General features: G+C 43.7%; 2 protein-coding genes across 4 annotated transcripts in view; one reads left to right on the forward strand and one right to left on the reverse strand.

Annotated features, from left to right (window-relative positions):
- Nucleotides 1-611: 611 nt before the first annotated feature.
- AAGAB (alpha and gamma adaptin binding protein) lies at nt 612-18904 on the reverse strand. 3 transcript variants are annotated; one of them, XM_015639137.1, is made up of 10 exons: nt 18804-18904; nt 13315-13505; nt 12700-12796; nt 11956-12045; nt 9633-9716; nt 4821-4903; nt 4334-4427; nt 3564-3668; nt 3219-3268; nt 612-2661 (listed from the first exon to the last, which is right to left on the reverse strand). In XM_015639137.1, the coding sequence occupies exons 1-10, from the start codon at nt 18877-18879 to the stop codon at nt 2584-2586; spliced, it is 948 nt and encodes a 315-aa protein (XP_015494623.1). In that variant the 5' UTR covers nt 18880-18904; the 3' UTR covers nt 612-2583. The 3 variants fall into 3 exon arrangements, with proteins under 3 accessions (XP_015494623.1, XP_015494624.1, XP_015494625.1); XM_015639138.1 differs by lacking the exon at nt 3219-3268; XM_015639139.1 differs by lacking the exons at nt 612-2661; nt 3219-3268 and adding an exon at nt 2668-3180.
- IQCH (IQ motif containing H) overlaps nt 7380-24466 on the forward strand; it is a 61231-nt gene continuing 44144 nt past the window's right edge. Inside the window, 7 exon segments of the mRNA XM_033517039.1 lie at nt 7380-7516; nt 17536-17622; nt 19393-19533; nt 19740-19853; nt 20201-20298; nt 20635-20743; nt 22258-22380. Coding sequence (XP_033372930.1) covers nt 19764-19853; nt 20201-20298; nt 20635-20743; nt 22258-22380 — 420 coding nt within the window. The 5' untranslated portion in view covers nt 7380-7516; nt 17536-17622; nt 19393-19533; nt 19740-19763.

Below are 24466 nucleotides of genomic sequence, written 5' to 3' on the forward strand. Positions count from 1 at the left end.
GCCCCCTGAGGCTTTCGCTGGAATTCTCTGCTTTGGGGTTGTTTTTCCTGACGGGATTTACGAGAACACTTTTTCCACTCGGGTTTCCAGCCGTGTGGTAATGAAGGGTCTGGTCCAGGCTTTGTGCTGGGCTCGCCAGAGCTCGAGCAGGGGATCCGTGCGGAGCTGGGGGCTCTGCTGGTGTCACCTGGATCCCAGTGTCCCAATCCTCCCCACTGGAAACGGGCGGTGGGAGCAATTACAAACCTCAAAGCCCCAGCCAGAATAAAGAGTGACTTTGCCATTGCCTGGGATGTGTGGCCCAGGCCAAAGCTGGGTGACGGGGCTGCCTGAGTGGCAGGGACGTCTCTGCCACCCCAGAGCTTCAGTGCAGCCTGGCCTGGCCAGGAACACGGAATGCTGGAGCTGGGAATGCCAGCCCAGGACTCTGGAACTGGAGCTCCCACCTGGAGCAAGGATGTCAAAGCTGGAGCTGTCCCTGCCCCTGGCAGGGTGGGACTGGGTGGCCTTTGAGGGCACTTCCAACCCAAACCACTCTGGAATTCTCTGGAAACCAATTGGGAATTCTTTTGTTGTTGCTACACAAAGAGAAACTGAGTGACAGACACAGCTTTGCTTTTCCACTAATGCCCCTTTTATTCATTTCTGTAACTTCTTATTTTGTAAAGAAATTCTGTAGCCAAAACCAAAGGGTCTCTTCAGAAAAACCCCAAACAACCCACAGAAAAAAAATTTTACCACCAGCAAAGTAAATCTTGATTTTAAACCACAGCACAACAACCTCAAAGGATTACTAAATTATTTCCCAGTGTCTCCAGCCACACTTCCTGCATCCATGATTTGTGCCCCTACAAACAAGACCCATATTTACAATAAATCATGTTTGAAAGAGTTCTGAGTATGGGAATGAGCTGCTGCTCCTCATAAAAAGGCAGCAAAGCACTGGGTTTTAATTGATATGATCTCATTAAATTTAAAAACACATCTCTATCACATGTCTGAGGAACGGGTTTATAAAGTGTCCAAGTCCCTTGTTTTCTTCACTGCCTCCATGCTATTCCCTTGGCACTCTGGCCATTTATCACCATTGCACAACAAGGATTTAAAAAGGGCAGAAAGAATCTTCATCTCCCAAAATCCAACATGGAAACCATTCCCTGCTTGGAATGAGCCACCTTCAGGTCTGTGTTACATTCAGTGTGCCTGGAAAAAATGTGGAGAATGGGAGAAGGCAGAGTTCCCCCCTTGGGAAGGTGTCCCTGGCAGCTTTCCTTGGCTGGCCCTGCATTCCAGAATTCTTCCCAAACCAGGTGTTTCCTGCTCCTGCTTCAGCTGAGAAACACTTCCCAAACTCCCAGTGAGGCTTCAGTTCTTGTCCTTAAACGCTGCAGTTTTCACCCAGGAAAGGATTCCCAGCATTCCGAGAAACCTTTGCTTCATCATTAAAAGGGAACTTGACTTCCATGACTATGGAAGTGCCTGCAGAATGTAAACCCATCAAAAATCCATGGCAAACCCGTGTCCTGGGAATTGGGAATTTAGGGGACATTGGAAAAGTTAATTTTGAAATTCCTGACTGAGGGTGCTTAACAGGGTGGATTTTCAGATTGATAAGGAAAAATTCTTGGGGCCAGACTCTTCCATCTGGGAATCTGCTGGATCCTCTTCCCACTGATGCACTGCCTGTGTCTGCAGCAGAGGAGCCAGGGTGGCATCTCCCCTTCCTCCTCTCACTCCTCCCCAGGCTCCACCTTCCTGCCGTGTCCGTGACTCCGGAGGGTGTGTGCTGCTGTGGAAGTGATCCCAGGAAAAGGGAATTGCTGCTGGACACACAGGAGTGTGGGCACTGAGCACACCCAGGGCAGGAGGGCTGGGGATGCTGAGCACAGAGCTCCCCGGGCTCTGCGCCTTCTGCCCGGCCTCGCAGGAGGTTTGGCCAGGGAATTCCACCCCTGGAGCAGAGATCCGGCATTTCATCCCCAGTTTAGTTCCTAATGGGAATCCAGGGAGTGAGGACAACACCTGACATTCCAGGGAAGGCCCCATCCTTCCACAGGCAAATTCCAAGCAGAATCCGAGCCTGGGGCCACTTGTAATGGCTTTGGCACTTGGCAGGACGGAGCTCCCAGCCCTGGCACAGCAACTTCCTCCTCATGGCTCATCCAGATCCAGCTCCCAGAACTGGGAAAAGCTCCATGAAACCACCCAAGAGCCCCACAGCTGAAAAATGGAGTTTGGAATTCAGGAGTCACTTCCCAAGCCCCAGCCCTGTGTGCAGAGATAACTGGGAGCACATTTGTTTATTTAAACCCCAGAGAGGAAATCATAAAAATGTTCATTTGAAAAATGTAAACTCATCCCTATTTCCTTGAACCACACACGTGTCACCTTCCAAAGTCCTCTGAGAGAGAAGACAGGCCAGTCAAACAAAGCTTCTGGAGCCAGGAGATGGAATGTGGAATATGGGGAATGCTGTCACCAAGGGGAGCAGCTACAGCTAAATGGGATTTTTGGCAATGAACACTAATTCAGGGAAGGATCATTCCTTTAGGATTGCTCTGGCACTTCTAGCTACAGAGCAATTCAGTTTTCTTCATCCGAGGAGAGACCTTCGATCTCATCCCTGTCTCCTCCAATCGCCATCCAAAAGGCTTTGGCCACCTACAATGGCAAAAAAGATGGGAAAAGGAGAGAATTCCCATCAAATGACTGAAGGTTTTGTACTTCCCATCCAAAGAGCAGCAACTGAGCAGCAGCTGAATCTGGCAGCCAGGTCTGTAAATGTAACACATCCTCTCTGAGGTTAAGGAATTTCAGCAACACAGAGATGATGGTTCAGGTCATGGGAGGCACCTGTGATACAAAACCTGTGCTAATTAAGGCTTCATTAAATCTTCCAGGAGATCCAGACTTTTCCATTGGCTTGTGGAAGCTGGCCAGCACCCCCAGGGCTCTCAGTTCAGAATTCAGAAAGGGAAAGTTGTTTTTTTATGGCAGTGGGGTGGAATGAGCTGATCTTTAGGGTCCCTTCCAACCCAAACCATTCCAGGATTTTATGCTTTTCTGACATTTCAAACTTCCAGGTAATTTTTGGGAGATACCTGACAAGTCTTCCCTAGGACTGTGTGGTTTGTTCTCACTGCTCTTAATCCAGGAACCCTCCAGGAGCAGGAACTGTGGCTTGGAAAGAACAAACCCATTTTAGTGATTTCACTCACCTTCTCTGCGTGCAGCTTCCTCTGTTGGTGAGGCAGCGTGGCAGCTTTGTCTGTGGGGAAGGAGAGGATTTGGGTTGTGAAGCTCAGGAGTGAGCAGGGACAGAAACTCCTGCACCTGGGTTTGGGAACTCCCAGAGCAACATTTGCTGCTTTCAAGAGCACAATCAAGATGAAGGGGAAATGAATGGAAAGAGCAGTTACTTCTAAAGGACTTCAGGCAGGAGAACAGGAATTTCACAGCTTCCCAACTCACTCCTGGCTGGTTTTCTTTGGTTTTCAGAATGGTTTTGTCTGAGCCCCTGGAGGAGGTGCCGGAGCTCAGGCCCGTCTCTCCTGGTGTGTTACCTTTCATTTCTTTCAGCTTTGAGAAGAGCCTTTCAAAGTTCTCCAGGTCCCCATCCCTCGTGGTCAGGCTGGCCAGCTCCTGGATGTCCATGTCCAGCATGGGATCTGAAATACAGCTTGGTTGAAGGGAAATTATTCTGGTTTCTCAGCAGAAAACCAAGATTTTAACAGCTGCAAATCCCATTTGCAAATTCCAATGTCACAGGAGAGAAAGAAACATTTCATTTACTGATTGCTCATACAGATAAATCATGGCATTGTTACTGTGGTGATTAATTTTATGGAATAAATCCTTCCCTGTGAGGAAGGGCAGGCCCTGGCACAGGGTGCCCAGAGCAGCTGGGGCTGTCCCTGGATCCCTGGAATTGTCCAAGGCCAGGCTGGATGGGGCTTGGAGCACCCTGGGACAGTGGGAGGTGTCCCTGCCATGGCAGGAGGTGGAATGGGATGGGATTTAAGGTCCCTTCTAACCCAAAATATTCCAGATTCCATGATTCTGTGATAGATTCCATGTGAGCTTATCCAGTATTTAAGATTTCTTGCTGATTCCAGGATGCTCTGTCCAGAAACAGCCAGAGAGTGAATCAGAGTGATGAGCTGTGCTGGGACCACAGCAAACACTCAGCTCTCACACACAGCTGGAAAGGAATTCCCATCCCCTGGAATGCTGCAGTGATTTGAGGACTCCCCTGGCTCTGGCAGTGCCTCAGTTTCCCTGAGCAGGAGCCAGGGGCTCTGTGGGCCCGTCCCTGCCAGGTGTGGATGCTCACCTGCAGCACTGTCAGGCTCCAGGCTGTTTGTGCCAGCTCCATCCTCTCCACCATCGGACTGGGATTCTTCCCTGTCTTCTGGGGATGGGTTGGACTGCCAGGAAACAAAGTTATTTCAGTATCAGTAATGCATGAAAAACATCAGCAGCAAATCAGGTGCTTCCTGCTTTTCCTTCAAAACCTTGCACTTTATCTCCAAGTGTTACTGCAAAACCTGTGCCATGAAAAGCCACTTCTGGCACTGCATGAAGGGTTTCAGGATGGATTTGTTGGGTTTTTTTTTTTTTCAAACAACACCATGAAATGACAGGTTTTGTTTTGCCCAAGAGGGGATAATTTGGATATAATCAAACCCATCGTGAATGGAGCTTTTAGTGCTCTTTCCTGTGGCTCTGTGGCACAGTGGGGAGGTCCCAGCCACCCCCCCACGGATGAAGGGAGGGCCTGAGCAGAGCAGGGACCAGGAATTACTGGAATTACTGTTTACTTCTGTCTCGGGGGTCTCTTCACAGCCACGGCTCCTGTTTGCTCCTGCCAAGGTGCTGAGGAGACCAAAGCCCTGGGTCCTGTCTGCAAAGAAAGCACAAAGTGCAAAATTACTGCAAGTACTGGCACTGGCCAGCTGGGACAGGGACTAATTCCCAGCACTACGGAAAACTGGGCTTTTGAAACACTTGAAAATAGATTTTAAGAAATTTCACATCCTCTCTAAGCTTTAAACTGCATTAGCAACATTTGCTGCTAAATATTCCCCCCAAGGAAGAGATGTGTGAGCCACAGGAGATGTGGGATCTTTTTAAAGCTTGTTGGAAGTGTCTGCTCCGTTGGGATCTGAGCTGGTAAATTCCAAACGAGGCAGCTGGAAAATGCAGCAGCAGAATTTGCTGTTCCTGGTGCCCAGGTTTAACCTCCATGGGAAGCAGCACCAGGTTTGAGGCTGGATTCAGGAAAACGAGAGCCTTTGCTCACACATGGTCTGAACGGGCTGAGCACGACAATGATGGCAAAGAAAATTGTTCAGTATTTAATTCAGAATTCCTGGGTGGATTCATCCATCAAATCCAGGGTTTCTTCTCACTGCAAGGTGCTCTGGGCTCTCCCCACTGCTGGCCCAGCGTGTACCTCAATGCTGTTTTAAAACCCAACCTAAAAAGTGATTTCAAACCTAAACAGTCATCTAAGATAATAAACGTGGTGCAGTATTTTTAATTTAAACTGGCTATATTTTTAAACCTGTTTTATATAAAAATATGTGCATAATGGGTGATATGATGAGGTGTTTTTTACTAAGTCAGATTTTTCTAAGTCAGTTTACTACTCAACACAAACTGGCCTTGCACTGAGTAGTAAATATCTGCAGTTACACAAGGCACTCAGGAGATTTTTTCTGCAAAACTTTGTATTTTAGTCAACTAAAACTGAAATAATGTGAAGTTATTGTACCAGAAATAGCCAGGAAACAATAATTTCTGCCAGAAGAAAGATTTAATATTGCTTTTTAAAAGAAGTATGTTCTAAATTATTACACTCATGACTAAGCTCTAGACTCAACTGTTGAGGTGATGTCATTTGGATGCTCTGTCCAAATTTCCTTGCCATTTCTCCAGACTCTAATTTTGAGGGGTTGGATGTGTAACTGAGCCCATCCAGCACTCACATAAACACATCTCCATGAGAGAATTCCTGAGCCCCCATTCCCAGTTCCCTGCTCCTGATCTGCTCTGCCCCATCCCTGGCAGGGATTTGGGGCCACTGGCTCTGCTTTATCCCCTTTTGCTGCTTTAACAGATCCCCAGCCCAAGGGGTGGGAAGAAGTGAATCAGTGGAGCTGAATGAATTCCCTGGAAAACGTTCAGCTGCCCGTGAAGTCCGTCAGGTCAGTGAACAGGAATGAACAGGAACTGGAGGATAAAAGTTTGGGATTTGCACCCCAAATCAAAGCAGCTTCCCCAAGTTTCATGGGGCTGAGCAGAGAGCTGGCTTTGGGGAAGCTGTGAAGATGGACATGGAGCCAATTTCTGAGTCATCTCAAGCAAGGTTGGACACTGCAGTGCAGAATGTCCTGGAGAGAGAACATTCCCACACTGGCAGGGTGGATGCAGTGATCTAATCATGGACCTCGTTCATAGCTGGGATTAGTTTGTCCTGCACAGAAAAATGGCAGTGGCTCCATCCTCCCTCCTCCAACACCACAGAACCTCAGCCAGAATTATTACAAATGTCATCCCCTTCTGAAAAAGCTGGAATGTGCAGCGGGGATCTCTGAACAGCAGCTACTTGTCCCTGGATGTGTGGTTAGGGAGGAGGCAGACACAACACTTGGTTGCAGGCACACCCTTGAAAAACCCTTCCTATAAACTCCTTTTATTGGATGTAAAAGTCATTTCAACTTCTGGGTGCAATTCAGGAAGTGGGTGATGCCTTACACAGTGTTCTTAAGGCAGCAAAGCCAAAAATGAGCTCATCCATTTATTGGAGGAGTCAGTGGCTACGATGGAGCCCAGAGCAGCTGGGGCTGGTCCATCCCTGGGACTGTCCCAGGCCAGGTTGGACAGGGCTTGGAGCAGCCTGGGACAGTGGGAGGTGTCCCTGCAGGGGTGCAGTGGGATGGGATTTAAGGGCCCTTCCCATCCAAGCCATTCCAGATTCCATGCTCTGTGTGGTTCCATAGGAATCACTCATGATGATGCTCTGAGCATGGATTCAGCATTCCCAGATTCCTGTTCCATAGCCAAGTGTTTTCCACTGCCTTTACCTATTATTCCTCCAGTCTGTCTCCAGCTGACACATGGTGATCCTTACACATAAAACTGGAATTAACACATCACACTTCACAGTTTGTTTAAATGGCCTCCCTAACTCAGGTTAATTGGCTGTGATTAGAGCCAGGCTCATTCCTGGCCCCACCTGAGGTGAGCAGCTTCACCTGGGATCACTCAAGCTGGGATTTAAGCAGGAAAGAAGCTGAGCAGCCTCTTCTAGAAGGCTGGAAAGGGTTTCTCTTCTTGCCACAGAGGTTCTTGCAGGGACAGAGGAGGCAAGAGCAGTTTAATTCTGCTGTGGGGAGGGAAATGTGTTACCTGGAGAATCCCTCATGTTCTTCCAGAGACTGAAAGGAGCTCCAAGGCCTGGAGAACCAACTTTACACCAGCTCCAGACAGGATTTGTTCTGGGAGACTCCTGGTAAGACTGTTTGTTTGGCTTTGAGTAGAGAAAATGCTGCTCTATTTACTCACAAAGCTCCTGGCATTGGTTACTTGATGTAAACTCATTTCTAATTCAACTGTGTTACATTTAATAATTATTTTTTATGGATCTGTGCGAGAACAATGCATTTGGTGGTGAGAGGAAAAAAACCTGAAGTTTAAAATTTTAATTAATAGGTGTGTGAAAAAAACCTGCAGCTTGAGAATTGTGTTGTGGCTTAATGCAATAAAATAATGTGGGGTTTGATGTTTGTGCTTGAAGAAAGTTATTCCTGCTCTGTCTGTAAATTTAAATTCTCAAGGAAACGGGTTTTTGAATTAAGGCAATGCTGTAGACTTAAGGCTACACCTAACAGTGCTGTGAGTATTTGCTACTACACATTTACTACTGGAGCTCTCTCAAGGTCTCTGACTACCCTTCCCTGCATGGTTTTCAACCAGCCAGGAACTGCAGGTGGAAAAGCTAAAGTTGGATTGACATGGCAGCCAGTTTCTAGGATCTGGAGGAAGCTGAAAACAAAAGATATGTTACAGGTTGTAAAAAGTTTTATTTTAAGCAAACTGAGCTCAATGATTTCCCTTTGAAGGCACAGTCAGGCTGCAGCACCTTCCAGATATAGCTCACTTCCTGAGGGGTTTGTGGTGATACAGCAGCGCTGTGTGCAGAGAAAATCTGGATTTTTCAAGGAGTCTGACCTTTACAGAACACACCAGTGATGTGCAGGAATTTCCCCCCTGTGAAGAACTGAACATGTGACTAAATTCTGCTGTTCTGTACACTGGCATCTGCCAAATACAGGAAATAAGTTGTTAAAAAAACATTTTTAGCACAACCTGACACCATCTGCCAAAGTTACCTGATTCTCTGTAATGGTTACACTGAATCAGACCCCACCTTTACCTGATGGGGAATGAGAAGTCCTCAAAAAGCTAATGCATTAAAAAATGGAGTTTAATAATTCTCATCCTGCTTTTAGTGAGTTCCAGCAAGCACCTTGCAGACACAGAAATTAACAGCAGCCTCTCTCTCAGTGCTTTAAATCACCCCACAGTTAATTGTTGTGGGAAGGGAGAAGCCACAGCAGTGGGAAATGGGACACCAGGGAGCAGAGAGGTGTTGGAAGGCTGGTGGTGGGATGAGGCTTTGTGAACATGACATTTCAGGCTAAGCACTCCTTAAGTTTCATCTTCCTACATTTTCTGCAGCAGTTTGTGTGATTAGAAAGGTAATTAAAGGTTTTCAAGTAAATGGAAGGATCTACACTTGCAACCACAGCATTTCCTTTTCTGATGAGTCTAAGGCTAAAGTGATTTTTCCAAAATTCTACCTCTACCTGATAATCAGCTTTCTCGGGAAATTATCTGGGGTTGCCCATTTTTTGCACTTTTGTCAAAAATTTCTGTGGTTTCCATGTACTTGAGTGGGGTTTTCTGTAGCAAAAACACTCCTTAAATGTTTTGACACGGCTCCTTTGCCAAATCTCATCTATGCACTTGCTATTCTCATCCCTAGTTCAAAAATTTTTAAAAAAAACTAAACAAAAATCCCCTACAACAAATGTGGAGTTTAACCTTTACTACTACACTGAATCATGGATCAGTCTGATAAAACTGATAATTACAACCTATTTCCTACTAGAGTTTGGTGGAACAAACTTTGAGTTTTCATTGCAACCTGCAAAATCAATGGAATATTTAACTCAAATTATTGGTAGAGTGCAAGTTAAAGTAGAGAGGGAACAGAAACAGGTGCTGGAGCAGGAGGAAGTTTTCCACAGAAATCCTTTCCTGTGAGGGTAGTGAGGCCCTGGCACAGAGAAGTCGTGGGTGGAAGTGTCCAAGGCCAGGCTGGATGAGCTTGGAGCATCCTGGGACAGAGGATGAGATGAACTTTGAGGTCCCTCCCACCCCAGAGCATCCCAGGATTCTGTGACAGATCTCACCCACGGCCTGTGAGTTCACCAGGCCATCAAGGGAGGATGAAAGCAATGCCTGAGCCCTCCTGTTCCCTGGGGAAGGTGCCAGAGTGCTCCAGCTGTGTCCAGCTGCTCAGTGTGAGCTCCTGATAACCCCCAGACCCCAGGAGAACCTACCACCCTTCATCACCACGTTGGACCAGACGTTGGCATTGAGGGCCTGCACAATGCGCTTCACTCCGGTGGACTCGGGGAAATCATCTGCACCAAAACACAAAGAACAACTCTAAAAACTCCTAAAAGTAACTAAAAACCGTAACGTGCCTCCAGAGGTGGGGCTGAAGGCCTGGCCCATCTTCTCACAATCACTTTAAATTCTGGTACAAAACACACATTTTTCACCTTTGATTCATGAGAGGCCAAGGAAATGGAAATTAATGCCTCATTTCTTGGGCTGAGCTTCCAGAAATAATGAACTGGGAGCTCAGCACTTTGCAGAGATCTAAATCCTTTTTGTTAAATATTTACCAGGAGGCCTACATTAAGTAACATCTGAGTAAATTTCATAGTAACAGACAAGGAACTTGAATCTTTTACCCCAAGATCTTTTACAATGCTGTATAGCACAGAAATATATTAGAAAATAGATATTAGAATTACTTTTTCTATTAAAAAGTAAAGAACTTGATACAGCCATTTAAAAAGGGTGTGTTGCCTGTAAAAAAATGGAAAGGAATATTGTAAAACTGTCACCACAATATCCATCTCTGAAAGTTCCAGTAATCCTGGGAATTACAGGAACTTGAAAGCCCAGGGAAGCATTATTCAGATTTTAATTTATTTACTGAACAGATCTGATACCACTTTGGATCAAGTCAGTTTTCCCATTTCCTCAGTTTAGTCAGCTTCCCATGTTTGTGCAGGTTGACAAAGGGAAAAAAAAAAACAAACCCCCAAACAATCCTTTGAACACAAAATGTGATTGTTTGGAAATCAAACTCAAATGACTCAGGGACACGTGCAGTAACTGAAACTGCCTTTAGAAATGAATTTAAGGCTGAAATCAGATTTTTTATCCTCTGTGATGCTGCTGTTTGGTTTGATATCAGAATTATCAAGAATCTCAGTTTAGAGCTCTTGTCCTGACTGTGCAAACAACTGACAATGAGTCAAAACAGAAGTTCCAGTTCATTTGAGATGAGCTGCCTGAAATGTCAGAATTTCGAACAGAGATTGGCCCAATGTGTTTACAGCATCTGCTGTGCCTTTTGTAACTCACCCAGAATGTTTGTGGGGTAAATAAGTTACTCACTGGAACACAGTTCCTCCTCTGCATGAGTCACAGTGAATCAACTACCAGATTAAACAGTTTGGAAAGAACATGTATCCCAATATTCAAAAAATTAACATCCTGAGTTGTTATTATTCCCATTATTTAAATGGTAAAGAGCTTGTTCTTTACAATAATTATTCAATAGGAAAATAACTTGATTTAAGGTTACTATTTTTAAAGCATTTAGTATTTGTTTAGTCTTAGGAGTCTTTACTTCTGATTTTCCCAGTTTCTGTGAATCAAATCTGTTAATCTCCCTCCTTGACTAAAGAAAAAAAGGAAACATTTTTAAAGGATGGTGTGGAGAGAGGGAGAGACTTCTCAGCTACTCAAAATCCAATTTTAGTAGGCCTTCAAAGGGGGGAAAGGAGTGGGATGTGTTCTAGCTGAGGATTTTATAGTGAATTATTTTTGGTGATTGCAATGTGCTCGGATAACTTGAAACAGAGCAAATGTTAGTGACTAATTCCTCTCCAGCCTGCAAATGCACTCAGTTATCTCATTTTATTCCAGAGAGGTAAGGTGTAAATGCTTTTTTGTGTCACTGAAGTGAGGAGATAAGGCTGATGCTGATAAGGCTGTCAGGAAATGCACAGTCACTTTTCAAGAGTGGAACATCACACTTCTGACTCTTCTTGCTGGTTTTGGTTTTTTTTTTCAAGTTATAAATGTTGGGCAACCAGTGATTCTGAAACTGGTTTATTTCCTGTTTAACAGCTCGTGTTGCTCTGAAATGTTTTTAACAACCTGCCATTTTCAGCCTATCATGTCACTGTTTGTACCAAGATAGTATTAAAATAGTTTTTCAGTCTTCTTAAAACCAGTATTTTTCTGCCCTCTTGCACAAAGATTTTCTAAGTGGAATACAAACTTCTGATGTATCAATACAGTCCTAGGGCAGTGCCAGCAAAAGGAGCAGATATTATTTTTATGTAGGTGCTGCATAAACAGCAGCTGGATTTGGGAGGGGACAAATGGAATTTCTCAGAGGAAATAACCTCCTCCTCCTCCTGACCTTTTATAGCTGAGACTAAGCCCCACCACCCAGGAGCATTCCATGCTGTAATCATGTGGTACATCAACAATTACAAGGGGCATTATTTTCTTCAGAAGATATTTTGGGGCACTTTTTCATTCTCAAAATGGCAAGAGAAGCAGCAGACCTACCATCTTCATCAGGCAGCTCCTCAGGGCTGAGCTCCACCAGCTCAAAGCCATGTTTGATGCACCACTCTTGAGCTTTCTGTCTGTTTACACCTAAATTGGGAGACAAAAATGGGTATTAAAGGTGCAGATTTGAGACTGGTATCAGCATATTTATGAGAATATTTAGCTGTGTTTTATTCCCTCAAAGCAGTTTGTTTGTTCTGGAGTGTATGGGAAAGTGTATAGCAGCTGGCATGGATCCTCCATTCACTGTGGATTCCAAAATTAGAGTTGCACTCCTCCTTGGAACTGAGGAACAGAACCAAATGGTTTTGCAGAGGGTACAATGTAAGTGTGAATGAAGACTTCTGTCAAGTCTGGGTTTGATACTGAATAAAGCTGCAGGGACACATCTGCACCTCCCAGTGCTGTTGTCTAGAACCACAGCAAACCTGTGTTCAATCTCCAAACTGAATTAAGCAACCAAGTCCCCCCCATTTTTCAGCAGGGTCCAGCAGCAGGAATGCCTTTTCGTGCCCCTGCAGTGGCAGGACACAGAGCTGAGCAATCAGGTAAAATTCTGATTCAGTTTTTACCAGATCCCACTGAAGGTTTCAGCTCCCAGAGTCACCAGGCTGTGCTCTATCAGCTCTCCAGGCCAGCCTCACCCAGACTCTGAGAAGCAATTGTTGATGTAATTAGAAAGTCAATTATTATGCAGGTTAATGGCTCTAAGTGAGGATGGGAGTTCTTTGGGTTTCCTACCATTCTCAGACACTCTGTCACAAACCAGGATCATCACTTCTGGCAGCCACTCTTCTGTCAGGGGAAGCCATTCAGAGACCCCCTCCAGTCCAGTTTTCTGCAGGGGAAAAGAATTCTTTGAAATACATCCTACAATACTTCAGTTTTTAATGGTATTAAAATTGAATTATATAAAGAAATAGGCTTTTTTTTTTTTTTTGTCTCAACCTTTCTGGTTTCTGCTAAATCAGTTTTTACTGCTGCTGGTTTAGTAGAAGCAATTTTGGGTAAAATGTACTGAATTTTATGTCTAGCTCCCTAAATTTTGTCTGTCCTAAAGGAGCCTTTAAGAAGCAGCACCAGCTAGGAATAAAGCTGGAGATGCTGAGCTGGATTTGCCACGGTGGCATCCTGACTCCTGAAAACCCCTCTTCCAGCTGGAGGAGAGTAGTACAAGAGAAGGAAACTGCTGCTATTGTTAGCAGGGAAATTTAATATTGAGTATTTAACACTGATCTTCTGCCAAGGAATAGAACAGCCCAAAGGGGATGGATGGAGAATGTGATTTATGGTTCTCTCTGTGATAAGGCAGCCACATGAGGGATGAAGCAGGAGGATGAAGCAGAAGAGCCTTACTGTTGTGCTGTCGAAGTACACAACAAATGCCTGCACAGCCTCAGCAATCTCCCCAGTCACGTGGAATGTGTTTGGGACCACACAGAGGTGGATATCTGCAGAATAATATTTGTTATCTATCGTCCAGGGGTAGAAATTCACTCTTCCACTTGTTATTGCACCCACAGTAAGGTCATCTTTTCTTGTGATACCTGTAGGAGAGAAAATGCATGAGGAGGAGGGTAAAACCAGCATCAAGAAAATAATTTGTCTAGAAAAGTACAGTGCTAATGCAGATCTGTCTTTACTATAATAAACTAGTACATAATCAAGATCTTTAAAAATTCAACTCCATTTGTTACTCTGTCCCAGATTTTACTGCTTAGCTTTCAAAATAGTTTATTTTCTAATTTTCAGTATAAAATATGGCCCAGGAGTTGCAGAAAGCCTTTTGTTTTCCTGGAAATGGCTTTTCAAATGTTAACCTCAAACTTAGTACCTGCGAACAGGATGTATGGAGAAAAAACCTAAACTTTATTACAACCATGTATGCTCACTGAGATGTAAAGATCTGTTTAACTGTGAGCAAAACCTGAAGGCAACTAATGAGAAAATAAACCCAGTTCCTACAATTCAGTTTAATTCCCATTAAATTCCATGTAGGAGCTCAACCATTAAAATCCAGTGCTTTGCTCAGGTGCTGCCAAAAGCCCTTCAAGGCAGGAACCTTCCCAGGAACACTCCTGGAGCTGAATTAGAGCTGGAAGCAGAGCATCCCATTATTCCTTGAGGGAAAGGCCAGGGTATCTTGTTCAGGCTGGATGAACTCGTGGACACTTTGGAGCACAGGTCAATTATTTATAAAATGGACTGAGTCATGCAGAATTGCCTTGGGCAGCAGAAGAGTTAAAGGATAAAGTACATGGCTTTTCAAGGATTTGTATTTTAAGGTACTGAGAGAGAGTTCCTGGAGCTGCTGGAACAGGCTGTTCCCCAAATAGTCTGGAGATGAATTTGAATTTATCTGTATCTTATTAGTATAAAGACAGGAAAACCTCCTTGCCAAGGCTGCAGTGATTTTTACAACTAAACTGCAAATCTGAGGAATAGATCTGGTGAATGAGCACAAGGGCACAAGGCAGGGAGAGCTGTAAACCAGGATTATTTGCAGCCCTGAGGAGGAGATGGAATCTGGGGGAGAAATGTGACCTTGGAATCGGAAACCTGTAGCCATTTCCTACTTAAGAGGATGAAACAGGAGTCTCCTCTCTGGGTTTCTTAAAATAAGAAGTGGCACATCTAAATGATTTTTCCAGGCTCAAGTTTTATTTTATTTTGGATGGCAATTATTTTTCAGAGTAACTGGTCTTTAATCAGGTGATATTCCATGCTAAGATTACCCACCTCACTTTGGAGCTGGGGAACAATGATCCTGAGCCACCACCAAACCAACCTGGATTCTGAGCTTTGTATTCTCAGAGGTTTTATTTTGAGTATGATATAAATTTCCCTTTACCCATGTTCTGACAGTTAAAAATAAGTAACTAAATTAAAATCAGTCTGAGCTAACAGAATTACAAGTCAATGCCACAAGAGGCTAAGAATAAAAGGGTCCACAGAAATTACTGAAACCCAGAAAATAAGCAGTAAGACTGAGGGAGGAAAGTGGGGTGAGGAAGAAAATCAGCTCTAAAGTCACTTGAGTCAGTCACCCTAACAAGGATACAAAGGGAAAGAACTTTCATAAAAGGTTTTCAAAAGCTGATAGGAATTTCGCATTTGCTTTGTAAGGGATACTTTTTTTTTAGAAGAGTTCATGGACAAATTTAGGTCTCAAAGCACTGCTAGAATGAGGCCATGTCCCATTTCCTATTACCTGCTACTTGTTCCTGTATTTTAAAGGGTTTTCTTTCATCCCATTGTGCTGCTGATTACCCATCCTTCATCCTGAGATTTTTGCCAATTCCCTGTGAAACTTCTTTCCAAGTAAAAATGGATATTGCACACTAAACTCAAAGGGTTTCAGGAACTTGGGGAAAGGATTTAGACTTGTGTCTCAGGCTGCTTGTGGGTTTGTAAGAAATTGCTGCACAACAGCCTGATCACTCCTGGCAGGAAACTGAGCAGCTTGTCAGGAGTTCCCTCCAAGAAAAGTCACTTGGAACAACTAGATTTTGGTCTTCAGAGCAAACAAGCAGAGACTACAAAAGAAATATACACTGCAACTCAAACTGAGTTCTCATTTGATGCTGGAATTAGTTTTAAGGGCTGTATTTACCACACCAGCATTCCAGAAATTTCCTTCCAAGACAGCCTGGATTTTAATGAAAGCAGAAAATTCAGCCAGAATAGTTTGGTATTTAATTTAGAGAGTATTGATCAGAATAAACTCCTAGAAAATTAATATGGCAAAAGATGGCTTGTCCAAGTGAGCCCTTATGACTCCTTCTTCATGTGAAACTGCTCAGCCTTTGAAAGTGTCAGTGGTTTGCCATGCAAAGAGCCTGGAAAGCCACGTGAGTCACTGTGTGAGCATGGCAGGAGCCAGGTCCAGCAGCAGCAGCTCCACGGGTGCCAAAAACACACCTGGAAAACTCCATAGCACTGACAGAGCTGCTTGGTGTCACCCAAACCAGCAGAGTTCAGGGTCCCCTGGGGAATCCTGTGCCTGCTGGCCACTCTGGAATGAGGCTCCCAGTGTTAGCAGTGGCTGCAGACAGGCTGGGTTTGTGTCCCACACTGCATAAAAGCATTTGGAGCAGCACAAGCTGCCTCATCACAGGGAATGATTTGAGGCCATTTTTGGCTGCTCCAGCATCATCCCTGGGTCATAACCTCCAAAGCCCTGTCCTGCACTAAGATCACCACATTTGTTGGATAATTCCCCTTCTCCAGTTTACCCCAGGACTGATTTTGCTCTTTTTGTATCAGAAACCCATTAAAAAACAAACAGCAACTGACACACGAGATCAGTTCATGGCTCAGTCCAGTAACCGATCCTGGCTGGTGTCACACAGCTCCAGAACTTCCAAACTTCTCTGGAATCTCTCCAGAGGAAAAGGTTTCATCAGGCATCAGTCACTGGCTTATTTTTCAGCAAGTTCATCTGTTGTGTCCCTTCTTCACTCACAAGTAATTATAAATTTTAATAAAGCAGGCAGTAGTTATGACCAATATTTTTGATATTTTTAGCTATTTACAAAAATGTTTGCTTCTTTTATTGACTTTTAATTTGATATTTTATCATGCAGAAAAGATTATGATTTTGAACTCAAGAGAGGACATGGCAATATTATAAAATTGCACATCCCATTTTTAATGCTGAATCTTAGTAAGTCTTCTGAAAGTGCAAAAACTTTTGAAAAAGGAGAGCTGAAGACCAGAAATAACTTTTCAGAAAACTTAAATAATCAGAGAACCACATGTAGCTCTCTTGCAATAATTGCCCTGTTCTCTAACACACAAGTGGTATTTAAGCAATTTTAGCACATTGCCTAATAATATTTTTTTTAATTATTACAACTTATTTTTGTGGGTTTTTTTCCCCAAAGGGATTAAGGTATTGACCACTCTTCCTGGTGTTTTTGAACAGATTGAATAGATATTTTAAGAACATAATGCCCTAAATGCTCCCAAATCTCAGAGTTGTCAGGTACACTGAGTAGTTCCCACATTCTGGCCCTTGAGAGCCACCTGGTGGAATAAACCATAAAAAATACTCCTAAAATTACACCAAGGAGTAAAGAGAACCCAAATATGCAGGGGAGGGAGAGGAGGGGAGTGGTAAAAACCCAAAAACAGAAGGAAGAACAATCACATTAGACAGCATGAAAACTGAGCCAATCTTATTTGCTGTTTTGTGATAAATATATCACAATAATAACAGGCAGATCGATGTTGAGCACTTTAAACAGCCTTGTTTAGCCACAGTGTCCCATAAATTAAAACATTCAGAAACCTGCACAAATACAATTATATCAGCAAATGTACCATCAGCTGCTTCTCATCCTCAAGCCATTTTACATTTAACAGGAGGAAAACCCTGGAAAAAGTCTTGGAATTGACCTGGAAAGTTCTGACAAGGTGTTTCACCAAATCCTTCCCACTGCTGCCCTGTCCCTGCCAGTGTGTCCTTGAACATTTTACAATCTGCAGCATCTGATTTAATTTCACTTGTTATACAAAGCAGGGACGTAAAATACTGATGGTATTTATTTTATCAAATGATTTGATTTCTTTCAGGAGGATTTTAATGTAACCCAGTCAGAGGACATGCAGACAGGATTCCAGTTTTGGTACTGGGAGCAGTGGAAGCTGAGACATTTCAAAGTGAGTACCAGTTAAAAAAAATTTGAGCTTAAATTGTATGACTCTCAGATTCAATAGCTTTTTGCTCACCTACCTTTTCTACCTGCTTCATTTCACTATACAACATAATCAAAGGGGAAGCCTAGAGGAATCTTGAAAAAATCAGTCTAATTTGCTTATACCTTCCTCAAAAATAAGCTAATAATAATAATATTTTTTTTTGTGTGGAATCTTTAAATAATTCAGTGTCACGCAGCTGTTTTGACAGAAAAGCCTTTGACTGAAGATCTTGTACTGTGACTTTTGTTTTAAAATGTGCTTTAATGAGGTGGAGGGAGCCAGTTCCTGGGAGCAGCCCTATGCTTGGTGAGGTCCTAAGGAAGAATTGCTCAGAAAGAGACAAAAACAAATGCAGAGAAGGGATGAGGGAGTTAAGTTCTACATCTCAGTGAGCACAGCAAACTGTTCATGAATTCCCTAAAAACCAGGGCTGTCCTAACACGGGGAACTCACCAATATCTGAACAGCTTCTTCCTGGAGTCCCCCGATTTTAAAACTACCAGAAATTCCACTACGGTTTCCTCCACTATCAGATCTTATTCTTGTGTTCCCCTTTTGAGCCATAAAAATGGCAAGTGGTTCCCAGGAAGACCACTTCCTACCGAATTAATTCCATGTATTCGGTATGAAGTGTAATCTGCAATTCTACCAGCTGCAGAACAGACAAATTTTTTAGCTTTTCCTTTTAGTCCCTCCGCATTGAGAAACCGGTGAATGATTTCCTTACAGCACTAAGGAGGCTCCTGACACCCTCAGCAAGGGGTCGGGGACTGCGTGGCTGCCCTGGGGGTGATCCCTGAGGGGGGAACTGCGACCTTGATGGAAAAACGAGAACCTGAGGGGAGAGCCGAGATCCTGAGGGGAAAATCGGGATTCTGAGGGGAAAATCTAGAACCTAAGGGGACGGCAGCGACCCTGAGGGGAAAACTGGGATCGTGAGGGGACGGCAGCGACCGTGAGGGGAAAACTGGGACCGTGAGGGGACGGCAGCGACCCTGAGAAGAAAACTGCGATCCTGAGGGGAAAACAGCCCCCCTGAGGGCCGGAGCTGGAGGGAGCCGCTGTCAGCCCGATTCCCGGGGCGCAGGCAGGCCGCGGCCCCCGGTTCCGCCCGCCTGGACGCCGCGGCGGCTCCGACTCACGTTTGACGAGTTCCTCGGGCGCGAAGTCCGCGGCACAGCTGGTGAGCAGCGCCAGCGGCCGCACTCCCGCCGCCATGGCGCCCGCGCCGCGCCCCTTCCGCCGCGCCGCTACCACTGCCCGCGGGGGGGGCGGCCGCGGGAGGAACCGGGCGGAGCGCGGGCTCGGCCCCCGCTGGATGCGCCGTCCCCCCTCTGGCTGCGGGGCTGATGGTGCGGCCCGGCCGGCGCGTCCCGTTGCCGGGTGCGGCGGTGCCGCCATGGCCGCGGTCGGAGCCGGGCCGGCACGGGCTGGTGCTTTCGGACAGTGCCGGAACCGGCACTTCCCTCCCCGGACCGGCCTCTCCTGCCTCGGCAGAGCAGCCAGGACACCCCGGGTTATCCCTCAGCACCGCGGGTCAGCTCTCGGCTGAGGCGCGATTGTGCTGAGGGGACGGGGGATGCCCGGGGGTTCGGCCCTGCCTGAGGGGCAGCGGCTGGTGCGTGTCGGAACAGCGCTTGGACTGTGAATACTGCGGGTTTTGAGACCTTGGAAGTGCTTAGTTAACAAAAATACAGGGTTTTGACATGCGCCGGTGTGTTCTCCTCACAGGCTACCTGGAGTTTCTATCTCTCGTTAAAGGCTTTTGAGATCCCTGCCCTGTGAAAGCAGCTGTGCCATGAGTGTGAGATGTGTGAGGAAACATCACTCTTTTAAATCTCAATCCTGAAGTTTTTGTCACTGCTTCGTGAGGTTTGTTTTAAAATTGAGTTTCTCCAGCTTTCCTACTATCAATGACTTCAAGTCATTTGCTTTGTATTCTCTGATTTATAATAGTGCAGAAGTCGCATGGATCTTTTTTTTCCCTGTATTTAGGAATAATTTAATTTGAATTAAATCCTACCTAACCCCATGGGGTTTGGTTACAGGTATTATTTTTGTCCTAACTTGCTTTTTAGATTCAAGACCTTCAGAAGCTTAAAATGGAAAAAAACAACTTGAAAGGAGATGCAGAAGCCGTGGATATTTGTGACCTCAGAAAAGCAACTGAAAGGACTGAACTTGGGCTGAGAGTAAGTAAAATAGAGCAGATCCAGAAAATGATTCCGTTTTTTAAGTCTGTGTTAATAATACACTTGGGCCACTTATTTGTTGTCTTATAAGAGCCCTTTCCAATCAGCAGCTGATGAGATTACTCAGACATTACAGTTCAGAATTATGGCTCCCTTTTTTGGGTCATCAGAATTAACTGATCTTGTGCCCATAAGCCAAAATCAGATTTTAAGTCTGACAGAGGCACAAAGTTTATCAACTTTTCAGTCAAGCAAAGACCTGGAGTGCTTAATGAACCCAGTTAAATAAAATTAATATCCTTTATAACTTTGCAATAGGCTAAATATAATTTTTTCCCCTCTAACAGAAACACGCTGAAAATTATATAAATGTTGTAAATGGCCAAGAGTTAACTCTTTCTTCAGCTGGTAATAAAGAAGAAAATTCCAAAGAGCCCCCTAAGTGGTAAGTGAAACAGATATTTTATTGCAGCAAGACACAAAAACTGAGCTGACATAGTCATGTCAAGCAAATGGGAGTATTGACCTAGAAAAAGTTAGTAATTTCCTATTAAAATCAAAGTGACTTTTGATTTTAAGTTTAAAAAAAAATAAAAATGTGAATGCAATTCTGAGTGGCTCCAGAAGTGCTCTGCTAACTCCTGTGATTTCACTTTTGCTAAACACAAATTTTAATAAAAACACAGTCATTTGGATAGAGCTAGATGAAAGCAGAGTGGGTTTAATAGGTAAAATCCAAGTAATTTTTAGGAGCCTCACTGCCTGTTTCTCTCTCAATCAGGAGTCTCCCTTTTGGTGCCTGTCAGAAGCAGCTGGTCTTGCCACGAGTTGAGCCCGTGACTGTCCAGAGGTGCAGCAAATCAGCCCCACGTGTGTGCCAGGGCTCTCAGGTCTGAAATCACACCCTGATTGTTCTGCCAGGGCCCACATTCCATGAGTGCTCCGTGCCTTGTGCATCCCATAATGCTCTGGCTGCCCATGGATCCAGGCTTTGATAACACCCCACGACTGAAAGCGTTAAAAAATCCTCAGCAGAAGGAGCAGCTGAGGCAGGAACCTTCTCCCAGCCCAGGATTACATTTCATTTGGGAAAGATTCCATCCATGCAGGTGTGGAATTGGCACTTCCCACTCCAGGCTGACAAAGCCACTTTTATCAGGTGTCTTTTTATTAATAATTCCAATTCTTGTTATCCTGTGTGGCACTTTTTCCCCGTGCATTGATCACATCCCTGTCAGCCTGAGTGAGGAGTTTGCATTGGGAATCATCTCCTGTTTTAATTGAAAGGTGCTCAATTCCCCCCCAATTCTATTTTTTTAATAGCATCAGCAGTTTCCTCCCTGCATTACGGTGTGTTATAGTAATAAAATAAATACCACAAAAGCACTGATGAGGTGAAAATTGAACTTTCTGTCTCTGTGCAGCCATGTGGGTAAAAGAGTAATTGGCTTGGATAATAACTTGTGTTCTTACAACCCCAAATCTAAATGAGCATCTCATTGATACATTTGCTTGTAATTACCATCAAAAGAAGAGAGAATATATAGTGCAGATAAATAAATTAAACCATTTTTGGTGCTTTCACAAATTGACACAGTTGTTCAATAGTTCAAGTACACATCTAATGATTCTTGAACTTTTTATGGCATATTTTATTTGTAAAAATTGGAATTTTCCTGGATTTATTTTTATGTTGATAGAAAAGAATATGCACCAAAGTATTTTCAACTTAAACTTCTACTGTATTAAAAACATGAAGCATCCTTCTGGGTTTTACAGGTATGCTTTAGGTATTTCTTAGAACAAGAAGAAACTTGTAATTTTCTGTCCACTGGGATTTAAATCATCATGGTTTTTATTAGCAGAATAGCTGAACTCATTTCATGCAGATCACAGAACACATTAAGAACTATGTTTTAATTCTGATTACTATCAGGATTTTTTAATTCCTCATTTACTAATAATCAGGTGCTGTGCCTGCAGTGAGCTGTTGTGGTCCATCAGGGCAGCAATTCCTGAATTCCAGACCCAGCCAGGGTGGACTGGATCTGTGTTATCCTCTGTGAGGAGCGTGCAAACCACAACACAGAGCCAGGGAGTCAATCCTGACTGGGCTTCCCACTCCTAATTTAACCCAAAAGTGTGCAGGTGTGGAAATTGCAGAGCTGGGAAGTGAAGTGATTGAACAAAGTCTGATAAAAGTGTCTGTGTGGATAATAGTTCAAGTCCTTACAAAGTCTTCCATCTAAATAAAGGCACTTTGTTGGTTTGTCCAGTTCTGTGTGAAGTCAAATAATATTAATTTAATCATTTTGCAAATTTACAACATGTTAACCAGTTTCTGCCTCTAAACATTTCAGCCCTGGTGCAGTTATTTTAAGGTTATCCCTATTGTATATTTCAGCAGCAGGTGGAAATGGATTTTAAAATTATGCTTGACCCAGAGAACACGGATAATAAAGCTGGTTTAAAACATCCCAATGATGAGACCAGACTGCCACTTATAACTAAGAAAAAATCTGCTCCTGTAAGTAACTTTTATTATTTTCTGTGTTTATTACATGCATTTCTTTACACTATTACAGTTCATACTTATCAGTCCTAAATAAAACATTGACATGAAAGTAATTTCCTCAAAATTTCCTGCTTTTTGACATGGGTATTTAAAGATCAAAACAATTTCAGTGGTAATACTGGGGAAAAGAAATCTGACATGTAACAGGTTTATGTCCCAAGATCCCAACCCAGCAAAAATATGAATATACATGGGATGTGCATGGTCAATAATCTCAGGAGAATCAGGCAGAGTAGATAAACTGGAATTTAGGGATTTCTGACCCAAAGATGCAGGAAGAATTAAAAGCCCATTCTTCTCTCTGCTCTGGGAATGTTCAAATCGTGCAAAATGAAGTTTTGGTTTTTCCAAATTTCCCTCCTGCAACTGCAAATTTCGGTTCTGCTGCCAATTCTGCAGCTGAATGTAAAGATGATATTTTTAGCAAAGAATGCTTTCAAAAAAAAAAAAAAAAAGAGTAGGCACAGCCATCCTTCCAAAAAATCAATTATGTTCACAAATTTAGCACAGCACTGTGGTCCACACAGCCAATGGCCTCACATGGGGATGCTCTTCTACAATTTAATTTATGTGACAGAAGCATCCTGCAGCAAGCTCGGTGCTCTAGGAGAGATTCTGGGGTGTTTGGTTTTAAACAACATAAAGAGAATCTGTGAATGGCACAGTTGTGAGCTGCCACTTATAAAAAATGATTTTTGGAAAGCTGTTGCCCAGACTAAGAGGTGATTTGTCTAACCCTGTGATAATAGAGTTAATTAGAAAAAAGCATCATGGCTAATAGCTTTTTAGAACCACTTTAAAACACTCACAGAGAGGAATATTATCCGACTGCAGAGAGCCATGTGTTTTACCACTCTCCCTGAAACACGCACTGAGCACAGAAAACTTCCTTAAATTACAATCATTTAATGTGAATTACTCAGGCTCCCAGATACATATTTACAGTTTCTGTGGAGCTGACAGGCTGAAAAACCAAGCAGGTACTTCCTCTCTTATTTATTCTCTTCAGAGTTTTCGAATCTTAGGACACAATGTATGGTTTGGGATGTTCTGCCTTTGCAGGCTGTAAAATTTTTGCAGGTGCTATTTGCAAAATCCACTTTTGTTGTTAAAGGTGGCGTCTACCAGTAGCTAAAGGAGGGATTTTATATGATCTATACGATTATACGTGATATATATGATTATTCGCAGTACCAACAATGAATCTGTGCGCAGCTGCGGGTGTAAAATGACGTTAATTCGGATAAAATTTAGATTAAAGTCGCTGAGGGAATGGGCGAGCGGCCGGCAGGGGGCGCTGTCCGTACGCGCACGTCCCTCAGGCCTCCGCGGGGTCAAGGAGCGGCTCCCCACAAAAAAATCCCTGGAAAAATCCCCTTTCACCCAAGTAAATTAAAAACTAATTGCTTGTCTCACGCCATTCAGGCGCATTCCAGGAGTTTTCGACGAGGGCTGAGCGGTTTGAAAGCGAGGTGAGGTTAAAAAGTCGGGGTTTGAGGTGACCTGAGGGGTCAAGCACAAATCTACCCGGACTTTTTGTTATCCTGCCATTCCAATAGTTGGAAAAATTATTAGTCAGGATTTCATTGTTTCACCAAAAATGATGTCTTTTCTTGATCTTTTGGTATTATAAAGTTGCTGATGCTGGATTTTATCATAGAAACTAAGAACAATTAACTGTTGCCCTTTTGGACCTTTTAAGGTCTAATAATAATGCTTCATCCTCTTCCAAGTTCTGTAGTTATTTTAAAATGAGGGCTTTAATTCTGGTTGAAACACACACCGGGCAACACTTTCTTTTGCAGCCTATATCTGGATAAGAGATGAAAAATGATGAGTGGATAATTATTAAATATGTATACTTCCCATGGAGTATTCAGCCAAAGGAACAGTAATCTGAATTGCAGTAAAAATAATTCTGATGCACTGCTGCAATGTAGGAAAGATTCACAGCTCTGCCTTGTGTTTTCATAGGAGTGCTGTTCTGTTATAGAATTATACTGGCACTTTTGGGTCCTTGTTTTCTTATAAATGTATA

Source organism: Parus major, chromosome 10 (genome assembly GCF_001522545.3).
Source record: "Parus major isolate Abel chromosome 10, Parus_major1.1, whole genome shotgun sequence".
Classification (NCBI taxonomy): domain Eukaryota; kingdom Metazoa; phylum Chordata; class Aves; order Passeriformes; family Paridae; genus Parus; species Parus major.